Source organism: Panthera leo, chromosome B4 (assembly GCF_018350215.1).
Source record: "Panthera leo isolate Ple1 chromosome B4, P.leo_Ple1_pat1.1, whole genome shotgun sequence".
Lineage (NCBI taxonomy): Eukaryota > Metazoa > Chordata > Mammalia > Carnivora > Felidae > Panthera > Panthera leo.
This window is the reverse complement of record NC_056685.1, coordinates 94,799,425-94,825,020: the sequence shown is the minus strand read 5'-3', so window position 1 is coordinate 94,825,020 and position 25,596 is coordinate 94,799,425. Positions and strand designations below refer to the sequence as shown.

The following is a 25,596-nucleotide window of genomic DNA, read 5'->3' as shown; positions in this document are numbered from 1 at the left end:
TTTCAGTACTTCTGGCCCCCTCTTTTCCTCTTTCTTTCTTTCTTTCTCTCTTTCTTTCTTTCTTTCCTTCTTTCTCCCTCCCTCCCTTCCTTCCTTTCCATTTCTTCCTTTCTTTTCTTTCTTTCTCTTCCTTCCCTTTAACAATCAACAAAATTTCTATTAAACTTTTAATAAATAGGCATTTTATTATTAAAATAATGTTAAGATAAAATTATAACAAAGATTGATTATAAGGTCTTGACAATTCTAGAACACGTTCACTACCCCATGCCCATTAGCATTCACTCCCCAGTTTCCTACTCTTCAACCTCTGGCAACTACCAATCTACTTTCTGTTCCTAAGGATTTGCCTATTCTGGGCATTTCATGTTAATGGAATCATGAAGTATGTGACCTTTGTATCTGGTTTCTTTTACTTAGTGTGTTTATGGTTCATTCATGTGGTTGCATGTATCAGTACTTTATTTCTTTTAGTGGCTGAACAATATTGCATTGTATGGCTTTATCACATTTTGTATATTCATTCACCACTGATGAACATTTGAATTGTTTCCATTTTGGGCTATTATGAATAATGGTGCTATAAACATTCTTGCACAAGGTTTTGTGTGGACATATGTTTGCATTTCACTTGGGTATACACCTAGGAGTGGAACTGCTTGGTCATATGGTAACTATAGGTCTAACTTTTTGAGGAACCAACAAAATGTTTCTCCAAAGCAGCTACACCAGCAATATATGAGGGTCCCAATTTCTCCATATCCTCGCCAATACTTGTCATTGTCCTTTTTTTTTTTTTAGTCATCCTAGCAAGAGTGAAGTGGTGTCTCCTTGTAGTTTTGGTTTCATAATGCCTAATGATATTGAACATCTTATTTATTCTGAATTCTCAAGTCTATTCCACTGATATATATATCTTTTCTTATGCCAATGCTATGCTGTTTTAGTTAGTGTAGCTTTGTAGTAAGTTTTGAAATCAGGGACCATAAGTCTTCCCACTTTGTTCTTCTCGAGATTGTTTTGGATACTTGGGTTCCTTGCCTTGCATATGAATTTTAGGTTCAGCTTGTCAATTTCTGCAAAAAAGCCAGCTGGTATTTTGACAAGGACTGCATTGACATTGTAGGTCAATTTCAGAAGTATTGCCATCTTCATATTAAGCCTTTCTGATACATAAATATGGTATGTCCTTCCATTTATTTGGGTCTTCTTGAATTTCTTTCAACAATGTTTTAGAGTTTTTAGTGTACCACTCTTGCACTTTTTGCAAATTTATTCCTAAATATCTAATTCTTTTTGATGACATTGTAAATGTTATTGTTTTCTTAATTTCATGTTTGATATTAATTGCTAGTATGGAGAAATACAATTGATTTCTTCAATAGATTTTATATCATACAACATTTTAGAACTGGAGCATTACCTTTAACATACTTTTTTGTGGATTTCTTTGAGTTTTCTCTATATGAGATCATGCCATCTGCAAATGAAAATAATTTTATTTCTTCTTTTCCAATCTAGATTTTTGTTTGTTTATTTCATTATCTTTCTAGTTGCCCTGGCTAGAATCTCCAGTACAATATTGAGTAGAAGTGGTAAGAGCACTTGTGCCTTACTTGTACAAGAAAGTGTGCCTGATCTTGGATGGAAAACTTTAAGTGTTTCACTATGAAGCATGATGTTGGTTGTGGGTATTTTATAAATATGCCCTTCATCAGGTTGAAGAAGCTATCTTCTACACCCAGTTTGTTCAATGCTTGTATCATAAAAAAATTGGATTTTTGTCAAGTGCTTTTTTCTGAGTCTATATGTGGTTTGTCTTCTATTCTTTCAATATGGCATATAACACTGTTTGATTTTTTGTTTATCAAACTAACCTTGCATTCCTGGGGCAAACCTCATTTGGTCATTGCTATGTAAACTTTTTGTGTGTTGCTGAATTGGTTTGTTAATATTGTGCTGAGAATTTTTGATTCTAGATTCATATGGATACAGATTCATACTGATATATATTCTAATTAATATTAGCTGTAATTTTTTTATATTGACTTTGGCTTTGGTTTGAGGTTAATATTGACTTCACATAATGAGCTATGAATTGTTTTCTCCTTTCTGTTTTTTGAAGGTGATTTTGAATGATTGGTGTTAATACTTCTTTAAACATTTGGTAGACTCCACTAAAGTCACTCTGGTCCTGAGCTTTTCTTTATAGGAACTTTATTAAATTATTTATTCAATCTCTTTATTTAGTACAGGTCTACTTAGACGAGTCTATGAATTATCTATTTCATATTGAATCAGCTTCAGTAGTTTATGTCTTTCCAGGAATTTGCCAATCTGTGTTATCTAATTTGTTGATATCCAGCTATTCATAGTATTTCCTTTTAATCTTTTTATTTCTGTAAAATAGGTAGTGATGTACCTTCTTTAATTTGAGATTTCAAATTGAGTCTTTTATTTTTTTCTTGCTCAGTTTAGCTAAGGGTTTGTCAATTTTGTTGATCTTGTCAAAGAAGCGACTTCTGGTTTCATTGATTTTCTCTTTTGATTTTCTAGACTTCATTTATCTCTGCTTCAATCTTTGCTATATTCTTCCTGCTGCTTGTTTTGGGTTTAGTTTGCTCTTCTTTTTTCATTTTCAAGGTTTGGTTCTACTCATATTGATCAACTAATTCACCACATATCACTCCAAGAAACTTTTGGCTGTTTCCAAAATTCAAATCCACTCTAAAAGACAAATATATTCCACCAAAAAAGATATTTTAAAAAGAATAGGCAGGAAAGGACTTGCAGAACAGTAAAGTAAGAACATCCAATATCCAATCCTCCTTAAAAGCAGTGAGAATACTAGTAAAAATGGTCAAAACCAACTTTTTACAACTCTGGAAATTAACCAAAAGCTTGCAACAATTCAAGGAGAATTTATTTAAGAAAAATAGCTCACTCTCAGTAAGAATGGGGTGTGGTATTTTTGCTTATCCTAGTCCCATATACCCTCCCCAAAATGTTACTACAAAGAGGACATTTTATAATGATAAAAGGGTCGATTCATCAAGAAGACATAAGAATTGTCATCATATATACACCTAAAAACAGAGAATCAAAACAGAGAGAATTAAAGGCAGAGATAGATAATTCGACAATAATATTAGCAGAATACAATAGCCCACTTTTAATAATTAATATAAAACCAGACAGAAGATGAAGAAGGAAATAAAAGACTTGAACAAAACTATAAAACATAGACCTAATAGATATCTATAGAACTGTACCCATTAACAGCAGAATACAAATTCTTCTCAAATGTACATGGAATGTTCTCCAGGATATGCCATAAAAAATATAAATAAATTTTAAAAGATTGAAGTCATGCAAACTATATTCTCTGATCAAATGGAATGAAATTAAAAATACAGAAGGAAATTTGGGAAATTCACAAATAAGTAGAAATTAACTGCATTCTGCTAAATAACCAATGGGTCAAAGAAGATATCACAAAGGAAATTAGAATATGTTTTGAGATAAATGAAAATGAAAATACAACATTCTAAAATATCTGGATGCAGTGAAATTAGTATTTACCCTCGTGAGAGTTTAGCTCACAACTGGCTCCACGAAGATCCAAATCATGCTGACTCCTTTCTGTTGCATGGTTGAATTCTAATTACAGAACACCTTCAATAATGTCTACAACTGAATAATATTGCAAATTTAAAGAACAAATTCTTGATCAACTACATTTCTAAAGCTCTCATTCTATCCCTAATCATGATGACATAGTTCCATACATACAAGGACTCCCAAAGTGAACATTTACTCTAATATAAATATGCAAACAATGCCTGATAATCTGTGCAGAGGCAAGAGTAAGTTTACCAACCTGCCTGATTTTCTAAGAGGAAAAATCGTATATGCTCCTGCTACTTAGCAGAGTCCTCCAAGTAGTCAAGTTTTATCTCTTCGATGATTAATTCCAGAGATTTATTATCAACATGCACTCTAACTGCAGTCAGCGGTGAAATTAGTCATTTATTACAGTCTAACTGCAACTTATCAGAATTATCAGTATCAGTTAGGTTGCTTTATAGGTTTATTTTGTATTGTCTATTGAGGTATAAAATCGCTCCTTTATTGCTATTTAAAACTGAAAAAAATATGGTAGCTACACTTATGAGCCGAGTATAATGCGTAGGGCTGTCACATCACTATATTGTACCCCTGAAACTAATGTAACATTGTGAGTCAACTATACTTCAATTATATATATAAAATTATATACATAATAATTTATATTATGGAATCATATATTGTAGAAAAATTATAACATGTAATATATGTACAAAATACATTTAATGCTAAAAATATTAATGCTAGGTCAACTGCATATGTATTGGTAAAAAAAAAATTTTTAACTGGAAAACAGATTTCCTTAAGAATTTCAGAATTCAGTTTTTAAAAAATTGGGCTGCACAACCAAATGTAAGGAAAAAACTGAAGAAGCTGAGAAGTTGCATATTTTTGATGATTTTACATTTTAGCTGAACTCTGTGGATCGTTATAATCGTGTGTGTCATTCCTGGTCTTGAGAGTAAATGAATATATTTAATTTAGTTGTAATGTTCAGTACCAAAAGAGTTCTTTGGTCATTGATTGCTTATAGAGACGGAGTTATTAATTGTATTGTGTTACTTAGGAAATTGTGTGTGTATGTGTGTATATGTCAGCTAAAAGTCAAAGAAAGATTTCTCATTTCAGAAAGAATGATATTTTCACTGAGACTTATTCATTCAGGATCATCTTTTTCTTAACTAATTATATAAACTTGGAAAAACTAAACTTGGGACTAAAATTAGAGCTACCATCATTTTGTTCTTTTGTTAAAAAGGAAACAGCCTCCTCACTATGAGTGACAGTTAAAACAATACTAAATGCCCAAAAAAGAGTAAAAATTAATCATACTTGGTTATAAGTCAAAGCACTACTTTTTTCCTTTTTGTTAACAAAATCATCACAGCTCTTTAGGATGTTAATGCTAGATTTCATTGATACTTAAATGACTCAACCTAAATATCAACTGTAACATTTACTGTACCTGGATAAGCATGGCTTCACCATTCCAAATTTTCAAACTTCTATCTAACATGATCCCCCCACTTCTCCTATCCCAGAGGATTGGAAAAACCATCAGAGCACAGTAATTACACACAGTATTACTTTCACCAAGTATTTACAATCATTCAGACATGTAGATAACAAAAATTTACTATCCATGTGTTCTGGACTGGAAACAGAAAGAGGATTAAAGTCTTTGTCCTCAAGGAGTTCACACTTTAGGATAGGTCATTTCTCGTGAATATATTGGAAAAATTGCTAAGGGGTTTCAGAGGAAAAAATCCCAAGTTTGATTACCATATTTTCAGTGCTCAGACATCATTCTGGTGAAATCTGGAAGAAAACATAGCAGACTAGGAGATTTAGAGTTATGGAAGTTTGTTAGGGAGCTACTGTAAAGGTCTGAACACTAGATGAAGACGGTCTGAGCTCATTCTATATCAGTGAGCCCCAAGAGTTAGTCTTTATGTTTCTATCACATTCCACATGTTCAGTGGTTTCCCCAAACTCAGAGATTTTGAGTTAGTGTTTAGTACTCCTCAGTCTAAAAATAATCATGGAAATGCACAAACATTTAGATACAAGGCTACTTATTTGCAGTCTTGTCTACAATTGTGAAAAACTGAAAAAAGTTGGTATACAAAAATAAAGGTATTAGTTAAATAACTATGGTACATCCATTCAATGGAATACTATAGAGTGTTTGAAAAGAGTTTTTAAATAGATTTGAAAACATTAAGAGATATTAAGATGATATATTTAGTTTAAAGGCAAGTCATAAAGAAATATGTAGAGTAAAAATCTAGATTTTGTCCTATATGCATATAAGGGACTTAAACATACACGTAAAATGTTACTAGTAGTCACTGTAGTATTGGTATTATGGAATATTTTTTCTTTGTTTTTGTTATCTATAGCTTTAGGTTTTACACCGTGAATATGCATTAGTTTTGAATCAAAAAAAATGTTATTGATTTTAAGGACATGAGGCAAGGATTTTAAGGGCTCGAGGTATGAAAAATGGTCTCCACTTCGCGGGCCACTGATTTTGCATATGTAACACTGCCGCTGACTTTTCATCACTAACCAACTTTCCCAACATTGCGTTCTTCAAATATTTAGCAATGTGTATGCCAGATAGCTCCCATCCACACAGCCATTTATGCATAGAGCGAAGTAAGAATTACCACATGATTATTATTAATCATTATAATTATTCATATACTGGACTATATGCCAGATACTGGCTGGGAAATGTTCATGTATTTTCGCTTCTTGAATTTTTATAAGGTGAATCAACCCTGTGAGTTTTATTATCATCCCCATTTACAGATTAGGTAGTCTGAGGCTGGAAGAGCTTAAGCGAAGTGTCGAACATTGATTTAAACTCACATTCCAAGATCAACGCTCCAAGAAAAATATAACAAGCTCAATTTATGTTTATTTTTTTAATGATTGTTTTGACTTTTATTTTTTTAAATAATAACAGAAGGATGTAAATTTTGCCTTGTCCTATCCATGTGTAAAAGGTCGGATATCATTGTATGAAATAAAAAAATTGTATATAATCACTCAAAAGGGAGAGCAGTATTTTACCTAGTGAAGTAGTGCTTTTAAGTAGGAAATCAATCATTTCCCACACCAAAAAATGTTCTCTACATTTTAAGATTTTCTTTTTGCTTTAGAGTGAAATACGTTTGTCATCTTCCTGGCCCTGTGCTTGGTCTCTTTTAACCTTATTACATTTCTTCTCTACAGGATTTCCTTTGGGAAATTTTACTATGGATGGTAACAATATCTATTCATTTATTTCAGCTTTTAGAAATTAGTTACACTGCATTTATGTCACACTTAACTTTCCAGGAGCTTTGAATTTAAGCCACAATTTAACATTCCTAGCACTCCTTAGCCTCTTTTTTTTTTTTTTTTTTTAATTTTACCCTTTCATCTGCCAAGTGATCCAGGAAGGTAGTTAGTACTATATATAGTTTATCTGAGGTAAAGAGATGGAGACAAACAGCAAGCCATTCATTAAATACCATTACCTTGGGAACTTAAAAGTGGTAGAATCTGGAGTTTCAAGGAACTGTGGGGACCAGGCAATCCATACACAATAAATGGACTTCATCGCTCTATTTCACCACTGTTTCTTCCTTTGCCATTTCAAATGAGTAAAAACTTCTCTCGTTTTTTTCTTCATTTTTATTAAAGGTACCCTAGAAAACTAAATATGTGGACAAATTGAGCAAAATTAAATAAGAAAAATCAAGTTGGAGGTGGAGGGGTTTATGCTCACCTTGGGGATCAAGGCAAGATCGTCAGCTTTGTGATCCTTATAATGGGAATACACAAGGAGGGAGGGAAGGCAGCACTGAAGGTCCTGGACTCACAACGTTTCAGATCTGGAGAGGACATCAATATTATTTCCAACTTTTCACCATGTAGGATTAGATGTGTATGGTAATAAAGACAGCTCTGAATGAATTATGTGTATTTTTTTACAGCACAACAACAACAAAAGAATTAAGAAAAGCTCTCAAAGATCAGATCTGTTTGCTTTCACTCTGTACTAAATTCTTATAATCTTTAGATGCATATTTTTCCGTTCTCCTTTCAAAAAGTTCAAGATAAGCAGCTACCACCATTTCCCCTTGAAACTTAATTTCTTAATCCAGTAGTTGCAGAAGTACATCTTCCTGGACTACAGGCAAACCGATCATTTGTTTTGTTCTCTGACTCCCATTTCCATTCCTTATCCGGTACTAAGTGAGGTGCCAGGCTTGAAGGCTCACTGCTGTTGGTGGCAGAGGCATTGCAAAGGGGACAGCATAGACATGGCCTCATGGCCCCAGGGCTAGGAACTGTAGCCCTTCTGCCTAAATCCAGCTTCTAAAATCCAACATCCAGCCCCAACTACCAAGAAAAGAAATGCTTAATTTTGAGTTATTCTAACTGGCAATTTTAGTGTTCTTAGATTTTTAGCTCTATTTTCTTCCCACTTCTTGGTCATTAAGAGCAATGGTACAGACTCAAACAGTTTCAACAGAGCACCGCTTATAAACTCTTGCTAAAATGGATGTGTGGCCCTGGGCCATAATATTTATACATGTTTTCCTTTTTACTTAATTGTAATTAGCATGCTGTTTATTGCATTCCTTTTACCTTTCTTTAAGAATTTGCTTTTTCCTTCAATTGTTTGAATTGGTATCTTTTGAATTTCCTCCCTCTTATTTATTTTTTTGGCATAAATAATAATTGGTCCTACAGCAGGAGCTTGATAAAGCTTTTTATTATGTTCCCTTTTGTCCAACAGCAATCATGAGGCATAAAAAAGTCTAAACAGTTTGTCCAGAGTTACATAACAAAGGAGAAGCAAACTTTTCAATAAGAGTTCATGTTCTTAGTTTCCCATATTCCATTTTCATTAAAGGTCCAGGTCTCCTGTTATTTCTGTTGATTGTTTTTCCCTCTAAATCCTTTCGATTTTTTTTCCCCAGTACCTTAATTTGTACTTTCTCTTAACTTCTTACGTTTGTTTTGTTTTTGAAATGTCTTTTTGATTCTATCCTTACTTCTTTTGTTTATGGATACTGGGAAGCAATTTCATATCTCAGTTCAGTAAAGTGACATTTTCTCCAGCAGATCATTAGTCAGTGATAGCTGGTTAAAAGCCTATTATTCTGTAATTATAAAATCCATTTGTTCTCCAGATCGTTCAGTAAATTGTGTTAAACACATTGATAACCTATTTGGGGGGGCGGAATCTAGTTGATTCTCACCATTACCATACCCCAAAATAAATTAGAAATAGATTAAAAGATTAGCTTTTAGTAAAAATTAAGCTTCCAGAAGAATTTTTTGTATTAAAGCAATGCAAGAAACCACACGCACACACAAAAAGACTGATATGTTTGACTGGATGTAAACATAATTTTTAAAAAATCCTTCGTATTTTAAGGCAACAATAAATCTTATATATTCAACACATATATCTGAGAAATAATTTATTGTAAATCATAGTCATCAATAATAAATACATTAATGCTACAATGTGAACATAAGGAAAGATCATGAACAGACACTTCTCAAGGGTAAGGACTGATATATAAATGAAAAATAATCATATGAAAATATATTTACCCCCATCTGTGACCAAAAAAATAAAAATTAAAGCAATAAGTCACTGCCTTTATTGCCTATGGCATAGCAAAATTTAAACGTCGGTTTAAAAGCTAGTGAAGTTTATGTGACTTTAGTTGCCTTTTTAAAATTTCTAGTTTTTATAAATTTTCTACAATGAGTATGTGTCACTTTTATAATGAAAAAATTAACTCTTTAAAATATATATGGATGTGTATTTAATCTCTTCTCTGCAAGCACAATACATGACTAAGAAATGTACAGAGTTTTTAAGTGGATTCTACTGATTTGATTTTCTTATTTCACTGTATTTCGATTAACTTAAATATTGTTTGTTCATTGGAAATAAGAGTTAACAAAGGCAGAGATTTTTCCAAGTTAGTGACATCCTATGGTAATATTTCACAGCCAGGATAGAAGAGAACGACCACGATAAGGGCTGTTTTGTGGAAAAATGCTCTCTGTAAGGTCAACAGCTTGTACAAGATTAATTCCATAATTGAACTTTGAGACATTGTCTGAGGTGTTGAGGTGAAGTGTTCTGGAATTGTTTAGGGTTCAGGGGAAACGGATTTGCCATAATAAAGGGAAATTTTAAGATAAATAGGTTATCAAGAAGGATGTGTTTCTCTGTAGTGACAAATGTGTAGATACCATCCATTAATTTCACAATGTTAAAGTTAATCTCAGTGTAAACAATTTTTGAATTTTTGTGAAGATCTCTTTCAAGAGATCCATTAGAGAGGCAGACGTGAGAGTTATATAAGACTTTATTCCATTATTACCCAAAATAATAACCAGGCAACACTTACAAGTGGTTTACTTATACTATCTGGTTAATCCTTATAATATCCCTCTGAAGCAAGTATTCTTAATTATTCACTTCACAGAAGAAGAAGAAATTGACAAGTAACGAGGCTAGGTAGACTGACCAAAGGTCCACCATAAGGACATGGGAGAGGCAGGACTTGAACCCAGACAAATATAACGGTAAAGACAGAATTTGTGCTCTGAATAATATACTACCTCTACATTAGACTTCAGTAGTCTTGACCTTCCGCCCAACAATTGGCCCCCAACTCCATGTGAGGCACCGGCTGGTCTAACATAATCTGCCCACCATTACTTTGCTTTTGGGTAGAAAAGCAGAAAGAAAGAGGTTGAGTTTTATATTCTAACTTGGATTGAATCTTTGTTCCAGTTTCATGTTCCTAAGTTAGCTATTTCTTCACCTATAAAATAGAGGAAAGTAATAACCTCAGAGAGCTGCCATGGAAATTGAAATACCATATGTGAAAGTGCTTAGAACAGTGCTTGGCAAATCATAGATGTTTAATAAATATTAGTTTCCTTTCTTCCTTCCCTTGCCAGACAAAAGTAGTTCTTCCTTACAAAGTCGGTTTGCATGAAAATGCTTCCATGGCTCTCAATTTATCACAGAATCTTCAGAAAAGTTGCTCACTAGATCAAACGGACCCTATTAGACGTGGAATCTCAGAGGCTTCTAATCACCCTCCCCTCCCAGGCAGGGCGTGCTGTGGAAAGCCCTAATAGAAGTTTATATAACCTGATGTTCACAATTCTCTCTTTTCTGGATGTGGGTAGGCTTTTTAATTCTTATTTCTGTGACTCTTGCTTTTCTCTCGTTTCTCTTACATGACCCTGCCCCCAATTCCAAAATACACTTTTATACAAATGAACTCTAGCTCAAACTGCTTATATGCCATTTCTCAAAGATGCCTTATCATTTCCTGCTTCCACATTTTTTTTCTTCTGCCGGGCTCTCTCCCTGAAATAACCCTTTACCGAAAATTTATCTATTGAACTTTTACCTTCAAGGCTCAACTCAAATGCCTATTCCTCGTACATCTCTGGCCACTGTGAATGGAAGTGATCTCCCTTTCTACTAAATCACTGTAGCACTGCATATCACTTAATGGACAGATGGCAGATACTGTAGTATTTTGGGGCTGAAGACTGGTTGAAATGGCATCTGAGGGGCACCTGGGTGGCTCAGTCAGTTAAGTGTCCAACTTTGGCTCAGGTCATGATTTCATGGTTTGTGGGTCCGAGCCCTGCATTGGGCTTTGTGCTGACAGCTCGGAGCCTGGAGCCTGCTTCAGATTATGTGTCTCCCTCTCTCTCTGCCCCTCCCTGCTCACACTCTGTCTCTCTCTCTCTCTCTGTCTCTCAAAAGTAAATAAATATTAAAAACATTTTTTAAATAATAAAAAATAAAATGGAATCCGATTAGCAATCCCTTAAATGGCCTCTCCCAATGCCTTATTAAAAAAAATCTCTGAAGCCAACAAAAGCCAAATTCTCACAAATACTCTCAAAACTAATAAACAAGCTATTATCAGAATGAGGAAAGAATTTCTGACAATTTAAAGGCCAGAGGAACTGTATTGAGAAATGATAAAAATTGCTTTCCCACTGGGGCGCCTGGGTGGCTCCGTTAAGTGCCCAACCTGGGCTCAGGTCAAGATCTCACGGTTTGTGAGTTCGAGCCCTCTGTTGGCCTCTGTGCTTACAGCTCAGAGCCTGGAGCCTGTTTCAGATTCTATGTCTCATTCTCTCTCTGCCCTCCCCGACGTGTGCTCTGTCTCCCTCTGTCTCTCAAAAATAAATAAATGTAAAAAAAAAATTTAAAAAAACTGCTTTCCCATTAAAAGTAGATTAAAATTCTTGGTCTGAGAGAACCACTCTTTACACCTTCTCAACTGTTTACCTCCTACTCAAAACACAGGAGCCCTTGGGACACCTGGGTGGCTCAGTTGGTTAAGCGTCCAACTCTTGATTTCAGGGGTTGTGAGATGGAGCCCTGTTTCAAGCTCAGCACAGAGTCTGCTTGGGATTCTCTCTTTCTGTGCCTTCCCCTCTGGTGTTCTCTCTCTCTCTCTCTCTCTCTCTCACTCTCTCAAAAAACAAAACAAAACAAAACAAAACCATACATCACCCTCAACAGCCACAAAAAAAAAAAAAAAAAAATGGTGGGGCCAAACATTCTTCTATCAGCTAGGTGAGATTTTATGGAGTATCCAGAATGCTACCCCTTAATCTCTAACAGGGATTCAAAAAGTTAACCATAATAATAAAAATTAGAAAAGGGTTTTCAAGATCATGCAAAAAAAAATTAGCAGGTATGCCAATATTAATTTTTCTCAAGTGGGAGGTTGCAGGAAGGTTAATTGGAGGAAGGTGATCAAAAGGTAATAAATTATGTATTGTGCATGATGTGATATACAACATGATGACTATAGCTAACACAGATGTGTGGTATATTTGCAAGTTTTTAAGAGAGTAGACCCTAAGTTTTCATCACAAGAAAAAAAATTTGTTTTCTTTGTGTATGTGTATGTGTGTGTGTGTGTCCCTAGGAGATAATGAATGTTAACTAAATTTATTGTGGTAATCATTTCACAATATACTTAAATCGAAAAAGAATGCCATACATTTTAAACTTATATGGTGCTGTATGTAGATTACATCTCAATAAAACTAGAAAAAGTAGTCAGATGTGAGGCAAGACATAAAATTAATAGGAAAGTAAATGTTTAATATTGATAAAATTTATAGTAAAGATATAATTATGAATCACTTCAAATAAAACAATGGCTGAAATATATAAAGTAAAAATCAATAAGAATATAAGGAAAAATAGCAAACGCAAGTGTTGTGGAAGACTCACATACATCTCAGGCTTTGAGAAATCCAGTGGGAAAAAATAGATTGGAATAATATTTTTAATAATATGCAGTAATATAATAAATAAGGTGATATAGATACACATATGTACATAGATAAATTTATAGCTAGCTAGCTAGAGGTAAATAGAGAGTCAAACTAGTTGCCCCCAAAAGTACCTATGAAATATTCAGAATACCTTATCTAGTGTTTGTCCCCAAGAAAAAATTAAGAAATTCCAAACTTTAGAAGTCCGACCATTCTCTGATGTGTATTACTGTAACTAGAAATTAATAAGGAAAATAAATTTGTAAACACTTACATAAACATCAAGCCAAAGCAAGAATTAAAACTACAATTACAAACCATTTATTTTTTTATAAACCATTTAGAAATCAATAAATAGGACATTACATATCAAATTATAGAATGCCACCAAAGCCTACAACCAGAGGCAATTTCATAACAGGAAGAACTTACTCACTTTTGTTTAGTGGGGTTTTGTTGTATGTTCTAATAATTTTCCATTGTTTAAAATTAAGCTGTAGCTACTTGAATATTTCCAGATGTAGTGCTCCATAGTAAATGTGTAAATCACCCTTCAAATGAAATACGCTGGACCTAGTATTTGCTCTTACTGTCTTTGTTCACATTTGTTATGACCTGTTTTTCCCTGTTTTCCATTTCCTTGGAACACCAACCAGTTGGCACCGTATTTGATCACCTGACTCATGCCTAAGGCCCTTTAACTTAATAGTTTTTGTGAATAAAATCTCTGATTTTGACCCTCAATCTTGCACAGGTTATTTTATAGTTACTTCTTGTTTCCAAGCAGCTAATGTTACTGGTAAGAGGCACTCACACCTTCTATTGAGGGCACAAGGGGCCCTTATAATTTGGCAAAGCCCCACCTCACCTCTCAACAAGAAGAGGGAAATTACAGAGGGAAGATTAATGTAATTCAGAATAAGAATCTGTGATCTCTATGGTCCTTATGAGTTTATCACAGAATTAAATAAATACATATACACACATATATACATGCATGCATGCATACATAGATGGAGGCTACAGATGCTATTATTTGGGGATTCACTCAGACGTTATAAAAGTACATATATTTTAAAACTTTTAAATTCTACTTCAGTAGTAATAATGTGAACTAAAATTGATTTTTCCCATTCTGAGCTTCCTATGTCCAGTAAGATCATGTGTCAAAAATATTAGATGGCTATATGATTTCTATTCTGAGCTCTCAGACATGCAAAAAATAGAATTGTTTTGTGTTATACATAATTTCTCAATTCAAAAGTGATGTTTACTTTTCCTAAATTTTTCACTTAATATTACTAGCCATTTTATTATTTTTGTGTCAAATATACCTATTAATAAATTATAGTGCATTTTCTCAATTCAGATTTATTTCCAACAACAAAACTTTCAGTTTCCTGTAAAGAAACTCTGGAGAGTTGCTATAGTCCACTATGGTACCATAAGAGGAAAAGACATTTGGTCCTTATTTCTGTAAAACTTCTCCCTGAATTGTGTGTATGCACAGAAAGACGAATTTGTGTGATCAAAATGATTCACGTGGTGTCTAAACCTATTAACATTCTTCCCCAATGTAGACGAGGGTCCAACGTATCTCTTACATTGGACATGAGTAGCTTGGGGAATGTTGAACCTTTTGTGGCTATCCCAACCCCACGGGAGAAGGTAGCAATGGAGTATCTGCAGTCAGCCAGCCGAATCCTCACAAGGTCACAGCTGAGGGACGTCGTGGCAAGTTCACATTTACTCCAAAGTGAATTCATGGTGAGCCAGCTGTTTATTATTCACTCCTCAGTAGGTATTTTGATAAACTAGACCCTAGAGGCACCTACTAAAATGGCGCTGTCCTCCACTCAAGTAAACAGTTACAGTTTAAAAGGTTAAGTACAAGGTTTTAGAGCCACCCTACATCTCATCAAGTACTGATAAGTGTTCAAACTAGCATGTGATTACTAAACTGAGGCAGAGTATGTAGGAGCTGGCCAGGCAAAGAAGTATCAAGAAGGAACTGGGCAGAGAAGAGCCATTTCAGGAAGAAGGAACAGTTTACTGTCACTGTTTGGGGAATTAAGTTGTTCGATTTAGCTGAAGCATTGAAATCAAGGTGGAAAGTGGCAAAGCTTGAGCCTCAGAGTTATAAAAGAAACCTGAGTCTTGATACATATTTAAAAGTTTGAACTTTATCTTAAGTTTGTAAAAGATCACTCTATCTGCAGTGGAGTGAACATTAGAAAGGGGTATGTTGGAAGCTCTAGAGTGATCCTGTGGACTGGGCATGGTGGTCTAAACTAAGATAGTAGGAATGAAAATGTGGGAAACCTATAGGAATCTGCAAGAAGGGGGCCGAATTGGATGAGGTGGCCAAAATAAGGGAAGAAGTCAGAAATGATACCTCAGTTTGTGACATGAGGAACAGGCCGCATACAGTGACCTTAAATGAAATAAGGAACATGGGGGAAGACCAAATGTGGGCTAAAGAGGATTGGGAGTTTTAGCCAAAAGTGATGGCAACCCATCAGTGTAGCTGGTGATAACTCGATTCGTGAAAACACATTTCCGACCCAGAAAGCATGGAGACAGATTAGACCTTCTTAGTTCTAATTACTGCCCAAGGGGATTATGCATTTTATAGCTCACTTTAATCTTAAATCGGTTGTACATCTTAAGCCAAAGTCTGTTGATTTTAATAAATTGATCATCCCAAGGTCTGTTCAGATATTTGCAATCACTCTAATGATGAAATATCCAGCAATGGGCTAGATCTGCTGTTAGCCTCTTCAACTACTGTTAAGCATCCAAAGTAAAACATGAACATGCAGTTTTTAAAATTAGACTTTGTAGTGTGTCATCTTTTCATATATGAAGAAAATGAGACCTAGTGAGATGCAAGAACAAGTCAATGATCATACAGCTAATCAAAAGTACATCTAGTATTCTTTTCTGGAACCATAGATAGCTCTTTGTTCTTTGAGATAAGCCCTTAAAGGAAAAATGACAAGGAGTACCAAAAAGAAAGATAATGCTGGAAGATGATAAATTGTCAGTGTGTGTCAGAAAACAGGAAGAAGCAGAGGAGAAACAAACATATCATAGCTTTGCTAAAACAGACTGACCTGTTTGAAATTACCAAACATGAATATGTGCTTTCTGTTGAACATCCAACAATTTTGCTTATTTTGGTAACTTGGAACTGAGAAGTTATAACATTTAGTTGGAACAAAGAGTAGGAATGAATGTTATAAATATCTAAAATAGTGCACATTTAGGAAATGATATTTAAAAAGTAAACTACTTCTCTCTGTAGACCACATCTCAAATTTATAAGATAGTCAGGCTTTCCTCATATTTTCAGATTGACTGAAAACTGGGACAATTTGAATTAATTTATGGATAATTTCTTCCATGTAAATGAATATTAGGCTGTTGAGTTATATCTTCCCCTGAAGAAAGTTTAAGTAACAAAAATAGTATTTCACGTGATCTAAAGATGAAAGTTCTCTTATTTCACGTTAACGTTTAAGTAATGTTTTGCAAAAATTTAATTAGAGATCATACTATTTTGTGTAATCAAATCCTTAAATGATTTTTTTGACCCTTTTGAAAACTTTGGCTTATTTCTTTCTTTGTCCCAGTCAGCTACAGATGCTCACCTTTTAGATCTAATTCATTTCCATGGAGCCATTTCTACTCTAATTGTTCCCTCTCCAAGCATTTGAGGCACATGACATATATTCTGACCGAGTAAAACTATTACTATTCTTGTTAAGTGGGAGAAAACAGTGTCTGGGTGACCTTCACTAAAAATATTACATTGACAACACAAATGGAACTGTACAATTATCAACCATTCCTTAATACAAAAAAGCATCCTATGATCATCTCTTGAATCAACAAAAAAGCCCTTTATATTTACCATTTGGGGAGGGAGGTTTTAATAATCCTAAAAGAGTTACACAATGTTAAAAGAGAATCCATTGTAGTGAAATTTTTGATACTGAACTTATATAAAGATTTAAAGAAATTTGAATACATTGTCAATTTTCAGCTGTGTGTGTACATATTTCTAGCAATTATGTCCAAATAGAAGTTTAAAAATCTAATCAAAGTTTTATATGTTTCTTTGATAACCATATATAAAATAATAGTTTCTAAGACAGAGAGGTGTTTCTTAGAGTCAGCTTGACAGGGTGCAGCTAATATGTTTATAAAAGGAAGGGTGTTGGTCAACCAGAGGTGGTAGTCTGTTGTTTTATAAATGACTTTGAAGTTCAGTAGGGCTCTGGATCAGATGGCCCCCTGGGAAGATTTTCTTTGTGGCAGCATTAGATACACTAATTTGATATCATTTATTTTTGCAGGAAATTCCAATGAACTTTGTGGATCCCAAAGAAATTGACATTCCACGTCATGGAACTAAAAATCGCTATAAGACCATTTTGCCAAGTAAGTTTCTTGAATTAAGTAGTTTGCATTATAAAGCACAAGCCTTCCCCATTAACCTCCACCTCATTGATTCCCATCCTCACAACTTCTCTGTATACACTAAAGTTGGAGTTATAAATACACATCAAGACTAATAACCATTAAAGTAGTTTGAGGTTAATAACTTTATCCTGTATTACTTTTATTACAGTGGTCAGCTCACAATTCCAATAGACACATGGTTCTAAACTTTTATTGTGTTGCACATTATGGTCAGTTGGTTTTCATCAAGAGTATCAAAAAATTCAATGGGCAAATAGTCTTTTCAACAAATGGTGTTGAGACAACCAACATTCACATGCAAAAAAAAAATGAAATTGGACCCTGCCTCACACTATATGCAAAAATTAATTCAAAATGGATCAGACCTGAAGGTAAGAGCTAAGATTATAAAGCTCTTAGTATAAAACAGATGTAAATCTTCATGACCTTGAATTAGTCAGTGATTTCTTAGATGTGATGCCAAAAGTACAAGCAACAAAAGAAAAAAAAATTGAACTTTATGAAATTAAAAAGTTTTGTGCTTCAGAGGTCAAAAGATACCATCAAGAAGATAGAAAGATGACTCACAGAATGGGGAAAAAAAATTGCAAATTATATATCTAATAAGGGACTTCTGTCTAGAATGTATAAAGAACTCTTAGCACTCAATTATAAAAAGACAATTCAATTTGAAAATGGGCATAGGACTTGAATAGACATTTCTCCATAGAATATACACAAATGATTGGCAGGCATTTGAAAAGATGCTCAACATCATTAGCCATAAGGTAAATCAAAACCACAATGAGGTAACATTTCACATCCACATGATTAAAATAAAAATGATAGACTATAGAAAGTGTTAGCAAGGATGTAAAAAAACTGGAACCTTCACACATTGCTGATAAGGATGGAAAATGGTACAGTTACTTAAGAAACAGTTTGGTAGTTCCTCAAAAGCAAAGCCTAGAGTTACTATATGACTCAGACATTCTACTCCTAGTAATATAACCAAGAAAAATGAGAACATTTCATTGTCAATCACTAGACAAATAGCTAGTTGGGATTTCGGCAAAATCCAAAAACATCTCAAAGTAATAGTTCTGGAAAGATGGAGCCACAAAGACTTTTAAAAAGTATTGATATTGAAAAGCTATACACAAATGTTTGTAACAGCATTATTTATAAGAGCCCCAGGGGCGCCAGGGTGGCTCAGTCAGTTAAGCATCCGTCTCTCGATTTTGGCTCGGGTTGTGATCTCACGGTTTGTGAGATGGAGCCTCGCATCAGACTCTGTGCTGACAGCATGGGACTGCTTGGGATTCTCTCTCTCCCTCTCTCTGTGCCCCTCCCCTGTGTGTGCACTCTCTCTCTCTCTCTCAAAATAAACAAGTAAGCATTTAATAAAATATATATATAATAGCCCCAAATGTGGAAACAACCAAAATATCCATCAACTGATGAATATATAGAGTGTAGAATGTCCACACAATGGAATATTACCCAGCAATAAAAACAAACGAGGTGCTGATGCATGCTACAACATGCATGAACCTTGGAAACATTATGCTAAGTGAAAGAAGCCATCACAAAATCCCTCAGATTATGTAATTCCACTTATATGATGTGTCCAGATTGGCAAATCTATAAAGACAGAAACTGTGTTAGTGGTTGCCTGGTGCTGGGAGGCATGGGAAATAACTGCTAAATAACTAAAGGGAATGGGGTTTATTTGGAGATGAGGAAAATGTTACAAAATCAATTGTGGTGACAGTTGTACACTCTGTGAATTAAAAAAAAAAAACTCTGTGATGGCACACTTTAAGTGAGTTAATCGTATGGTATAGGAATTCCATCTGAATAAAGCTGTTACCGAAAAATTTCATTGTGCATAACAATCACCTAGAATCCTTATAAAAATTTAGAGTCCTGTGCCCCACCCGGGGCATTCTGTTTAAGTAGGTCTGCTGTTGGGCCCAAGAATCTGTGCTTCTAAGCAAACATCCAGGTGATTCTGGTACAGATGATACCAAGACCACACTTTGAGAAACACTATTTAGACTATGTTTGTTTTTTTTTTAATGTTTATTTATTTTTGAGAAAGACAGACAGGTGTGAGTGGGGGAGAGGAAGAGAGAGAAAGAGACACAGAATCTGAAGCAGGCTTCAGGCTCTGAGCTGTCACCACAGAGCCCGATGTGGGGCTTGAACCCACGGACCATGAGATCATGACTTGAGCTGAAGTCAGATGCCCAACCAACTGAGCTATCCAGGAGCCCCTAGACTATGTTAAAACTGAATTTAACTCCATGAAATTTATATCAAGCAATGAGCCAGCTTCCAGGAACCAGTAAGAAATAAGGAATGGCTTATAAGATCAAGGAGGTCATGGACTAGAGAGGAGAGATATGTAAATGAGTAATTATGTTCAATATAATAAAAGCCAGAATTGAGATCTGGCCCAAGTGGTGTAGGAATATAGAGAAGACTGACTAATTCTGCTTACAGTGGCAAAAATGCTTTGGAGAGGATGTTACATTGTCAATCACTAGACAACAGATAGTTGGGTTTTGGCAAAATCTATAAACATCTCAAAACAATAGCTCTGGAAAGATGGAGCCACAGACTTTTAAAAAGTATGGATATTGGGGTGCCTGGGTGACTCAGTCAATTAAGTGTCTGACTTCGGCTTAGGTCATGATCTCGTGGTTCGTGAGTTCGAGCCCCACATCCGGCTCTGTGCTGACAGCTCAGAGCCTGGAGCCTGCTTTGGTTTCTGTGTCTCCCTCTCTCTCTGCCCCTCTCCTGCTCATGCTCTGCCTCTCTCACTCTCAAAAGTAAATAAATAAACATTAAAAAAAAAAAAAAGTATGGATATTGAGGGTGCCTGGGTGGCTCAGTTGGTTAAGCATGCAACTTCAGTTCAGGTCATGATCTCACAGTTCATGAGTTTGAGCCTCACATCAGGCTCTCTGCTGTCAGTGCAGAACCTACTTTGGATCCTCTGTCTCCCTCTCTCTGCCCCTCCCCCACTCTCACTCTCCCTCCTTCCCAAAAATAAACAAACATTAAAAAATAATTTTAAAAAGTATGAATATTGAATAGTAGAGTCTTCATAATCAAGCCCATTAATTCACTCGTAAAACATCCAATTCTCCATATTTATGGTAAAAGAATTACTGTTAATGGTATCTTTGGGCTTCCCCCTCTGGTGGAGTTGAAAACACTCCACTATAACATATTTTTACCTGGTCCATGTAGGATAGTCCTGTTGAAAGATATTTTATAACTACAGCTGGCTAAAGGGGATGAAAGTGCCGTGAGTTAAAAATAGTGCTTCTCTCTTTCTCTGTCTCTGTCTCTGTCTCTCTCTCTCAAGATTTTTCATCTGAAATTTACCAAATATAAATAATTAGGGCATATACATCCATCGCAGTTTTACCTAACCATCTAATGTCAGATGGATTTGGAAATTATTAGGATTATTTAAAGTTCAGCCTTCTCTATTTCCTGCCCAGATGATATCAGACATAGCCCTTCATAGTCCTGTGTCAGCTTTTCCATTCCCAGAACTGGGTGGATCACTTGAACCAGGGCACCTGTGCTGACAACTGATGTTGCAAATAATGAATTTTCTGTTGAAAATGTCTGAAAGCCTCACCCACTCCCTGTTGCACAAAATATAATTTAGTAAATACAGTTTGGGCATGCCATACCATTAGCTGAAAATAATCAGAAAAGACTAGAATTTATATGGAAAGCTGTTTTTTTATGGTTTATTTTGGACTGTAGTAAGGGATAAATTTGTAACACTACATAAAATACTTAAAAATGATTAATATTTTAAGTATTATAATTTTGTATTGTTTTAACTTATAACAAACCCAAGTTTAAAAGCGTCCAGCTTGTACATATTAGTGAGGCTGTATAATTTGGAGTATGGTTTACAGCAGAAATATGGATGGCTCAGAACCAATTAAATAATAGCTGTTTCTCTGATGATGATGTCAGCCTGGCTCAGAACACTCTACATGGTAGATTAAAGTGAGAAGGTCAAGTTTATATCACATTATTTTGCAACATAAGCAAATATTAATGATGAAAATATATCTATGTCCTAAATCACAAAAGCAATGGGAAAAAAAATCATACATCAATATGAAGTTATTTGCACAACAATGAAGTATAATAACAAATTTCATGTATATTTATTCCATGCAAACAATTTATTTATACAAATATAAAATACATAGATAAAATTAAAGAACTCTATTAATTAAACCTAATTACTCTGGCCATCATTTCATATTTAAAAATTTAAAGTCTGGTAATATTTCCTACTTATGTTTCCTGTTCTATTAAGTGCCCAGAACAGAGTACACATGCAAATAAGTGAGCCACTCATTAGACAACAAATTGTATGGCTAAAACAAAATACTGCAGTTAGACTTGACTCCCTATCATGGCAAGAGCACTCATAGTTTACACAGATGACTTAATCTTTCTGTTCCACCTAACCTTTCCTCATCCCTTAAAGACAGTAATAATAATATCACTCCATAGGGCTGTGTAGAGAATTAAGTAATAATATGTGAAAAAGGAAGTTCCAACCAATAGAAAGCCCTCAGGTAATGTTAGTTTCTCCTTTCTCCCTACCTAACTGAAGATGAATTCATCACTAACCCCAGAACCAATTCCAGAAAATAGGAACATTAAGTAGACAAAGGCAAGTTTATAGTTTCAAAAGCACTCTTTAAGGGTCCTGTTTTCTCTCATAATTTTCACATCTTAAAAAGTGAGTTTCCATGTAATCACCATCTTGCACTGCAGAGATCATCATTGTCCACTAAAACTCCGTACAGTGATGGAAATGTTCTATATCTCCAGTGTGATGGCCATTAGCTACATGTGGCAATCGAGCACTTGAAGTATAGCCAGTGCACCTGAGGAACTGATTTTTCTAAATTTTATTGTATTTTAATAATTTAAATTTAGCTCCATGTGGCTAGTGGCACCATTTTGGACACTGCAGGCCTGAAGTCTTCTCTTTCTCCTGCAACAAAGTGGAGGTGACTCCCACTCACCTTGAAGGCGTGGCCAAGTCCCTGCCTTTCCTCCCATTTCCCAGTTGTCTTGAATTTATCTAGAAAAACTATACTATCCCACTCATTTCTGTCTTTGCCCAGGGATACACTAGCAGTGTGCACCCTTCCCTCATCTGATAGCTTCTCCTCTTGACTCCAAACCTCAAACGCATTTCTTCCTGGAGAAGAAATCTCCAGCACAGGATAACCTTTCATAAAATCTGATAGGATAGGATGCAGTCAGAATATCAGGATCCAGGTACCATTTCGTCTGTTAAATGGAAGGCTTAAATTGCCAGAGATGTTTTAAAGAGGACAAAATGGGGAAATGTCATGTGTTCTCTACACTAAATCTATGTGGTCAATATTTTGTTGAGAGGAAAAAAGAAACAGGAAGGAGGACAGGAGAAAGAGAAGGAATAAGAGAGGAAGAGAGGGAGGGAGGGAAAAAAGAGGAAGAAAGCAAGAGGAGAGAAGGAAGAAAATAAAAGCAGAAAAACAAAAGAGAGGGAAGACAAGTTGCTCAATGTTGGAATTGTTATTGCTACCACCCGGAGATATCATAAGTGGCATGCTAAATATTTAGCGTATAATCTAGAAGCATCTATTCTGAAAAAAGTTATCAGGGTGAATTTGACATACATATATATCATATATATATATATATATACATATATATATATATATATGATATATATGACATGTATGTATGACAAATATACATATATATATTTAAAATACACATGTACACTTAAAATGCATAAAGTGAATAAAATTATAACAGTGATGATGACAATGATAAAGTTTTGGATATTTTTTAACCCTCAGCTTTTTTTATTAGTCCAGTCTAACATTAAAAAGGCTTTGGTTATGGGCACCTGGGTGGCTCAGTCGGTTAAGGGTCTGACTTCGGCTCAGGTCATGATCTCACGGTCCATGAGTTTGAGCCCCACGTCGGGCTCTGTGCTGACAGCTCAGAGCCTGGAGCCTGTTTCAGATTCTGTGTCTCCCTCTCTCTCTGCCCCTCCCCTGTTCATGCTCTGTCTCTCTCTGTCTCAAAAATAAATAAATGTTAAAAAAAAAAAAAGGCTTTGGTTAGAGGGGTGCTTGGGTGGCTCAGTTGGTTAAGCGTTCAACTTTGGCTCAGGTCATGATCTCACAGTTTGGTTCATGAGTTCAAGCCCCGTGTCAGGCTCTGTGCTGACAGCTCAGAGCCTGGAGCCTGTTTCGATTCTGTGTCTATCTCTCTCTCTGTTCCTCCCCAGCTTGTGCTCTGTCTCTCTCTCTCTCTCAAAAATAACTAAACATGAAAAAAAAAAGGGGGGGGCGGTCTTTCGTTAGAAAACTAATTTTCCCCTCAGTCACATGCTTCATTCTTGTTTTTAAAAAAAAAGTATTTGGAAACCTCTAAATACTTGGAAATCTTATAAATTATCAATTTCCAAAATAAACTTAATTCAGCTCGACAAGGAACCTGCATCTAAGCGGTTTATAGGGCTGAGTTCCCAATAAATCATATACTTGGTAGGCTTTATAAAAACTGAAGGAAGTGGGCCTCTTTTCAAGTCTGAGTGGTTTAGAGCTCTTGTGGAAACTTCTAAGAATCAGTGAATACTGAAAAGGAATGAAAGTTTTCCTGTCCCCTTCACTAAAGAAGAAAAAAAGTATCTAGAAAGTCAACAGCAGTGTCTCAACTTTAATAGAAATGAATTGTGATATTAAACACTCTATGAGCCACATACCAGATAGAAATCACAATGGATACTAAAGTTCTTTTTTTTCTTTTAAAGTGAATTAAATACAGGTCTTGCCCTCAAGGGGCTCACTACAATTCATTGAGGACAGGCAAAAAAATTAAGCACTTAAAATACAAGATGGTAGGGGCCCATGGGTGGCTTCGTCGGTTAAGTATCCGACTTCAGCTCAGGTCATGATCTCATCGTCTGTGCGCCATCCGGCTCTGTGCTGACAGCTCAGAGCCTGGAGCCTGCTTCAGATTCTGTGTCTCCCTCTCTCTTTACCACCTCCCCCACTCACGTTCTCATTCTCTCTCTCTCTCTCTCTCTCTCTCTCTCTCTCTCACACACACACACACACACACACACACAATTAAATAAACATTAAAAAAATACAAGATGATAAATATTAAAATAAAACATGAATAAAAAACCGCCATGCGCCTATTTGGTATAGATCAACAAAAGGATCATTGATGGGCATCAGCAAGAATGGTCTCTGCATAAAACTAATGTTAGGATAGATTGGAGTGTACACAAGGAAGACTGAATTATGGAGGAGGAGGTAAGAACAGTGGGTATGATAAAGTCTCAGAATTTTATCTTTCTGGAGAAGAACAGCAACAGAACAATTACTAAAGAGGAATGTATAGAACTGGCTTCTTAAAAAATGGAAGGGACCATTAAATCAACGCAGTAGACATCAAGTGCCTGCTACACATATAAACACCGTGCTAGACACTAGGTCGTATAGATGAGAAAAAAATCTCCATCCTTGCCTTAGGATGCTCAGAGTGTACCAGATTAAAGAAATCATAAAAGGATGACTTGATCTTAATTCATGTATGTAAATGTTGGTAAAAATAACTACCATAGTTTTCCTAACACTGGTTTACAAAGAGTGTTTCAACTTCTTGATGGAAAGTGATTTGAGAAGTTAAGACAATACTGCTAACACGATAGCAATCTATGCAATATCATTTTCATGCTATAGGTGACCAAAGTGCCACACGTGGTAACTAAAGACAGCTTCTTTAGCAAGAGGGGGTTCAGGCCAGACCAAGTGTTTGCTTTGGGCAGAAGAGAAGAAAGAAGTGAGCAAGGAAATATGGTGCAAATTCCAAATCCAAAGAACAAGAAAAGAAGCATAAATAAGACATAGGGATCAAGAATCAGGAACCCACCAAAAAATGGCATGATAAATAAAATCATCTCAAGCTTATGGGTAACATTTGTGTTAAGGGACAGGGGAGGGGTCAAGATGGGTCCAATTGTCCTTCAATAAACACAGATGGATCAAGAGACAGACATGCAGACACATC

The 25,596-nt window shown here is 35.3% G+C and overlaps 1 protein-coding gene across 2 annotated transcripts in view; it reads left to right on the top strand.

Annotated features, from left to right (window-relative positions):
* PTPRR (protein tyrosine phosphatase receptor type R) overlaps positions 1 to 25,596 on the top strand; it is a 274,719-nt gene that overhangs the window by 213,993 nt on the left and 35,130 nt on the right. For both annotated transcript variants that reach the window (XM_042947172.1, XM_042947173.1), the window contains 2 exons: positions 14,568 to 14,754; positions 17,349 to 17,433. In XM_042947172.1, the coding sequence (XP_042803106.1) occupies positions 14,568 to 14,754; positions 17,349 to 17,433 (272 nt within the window). The remainder of the gene's footprint in view (positions 1 to 14,567; positions 14,755 to 17,348; positions 17,434 to 25,596) is intronic.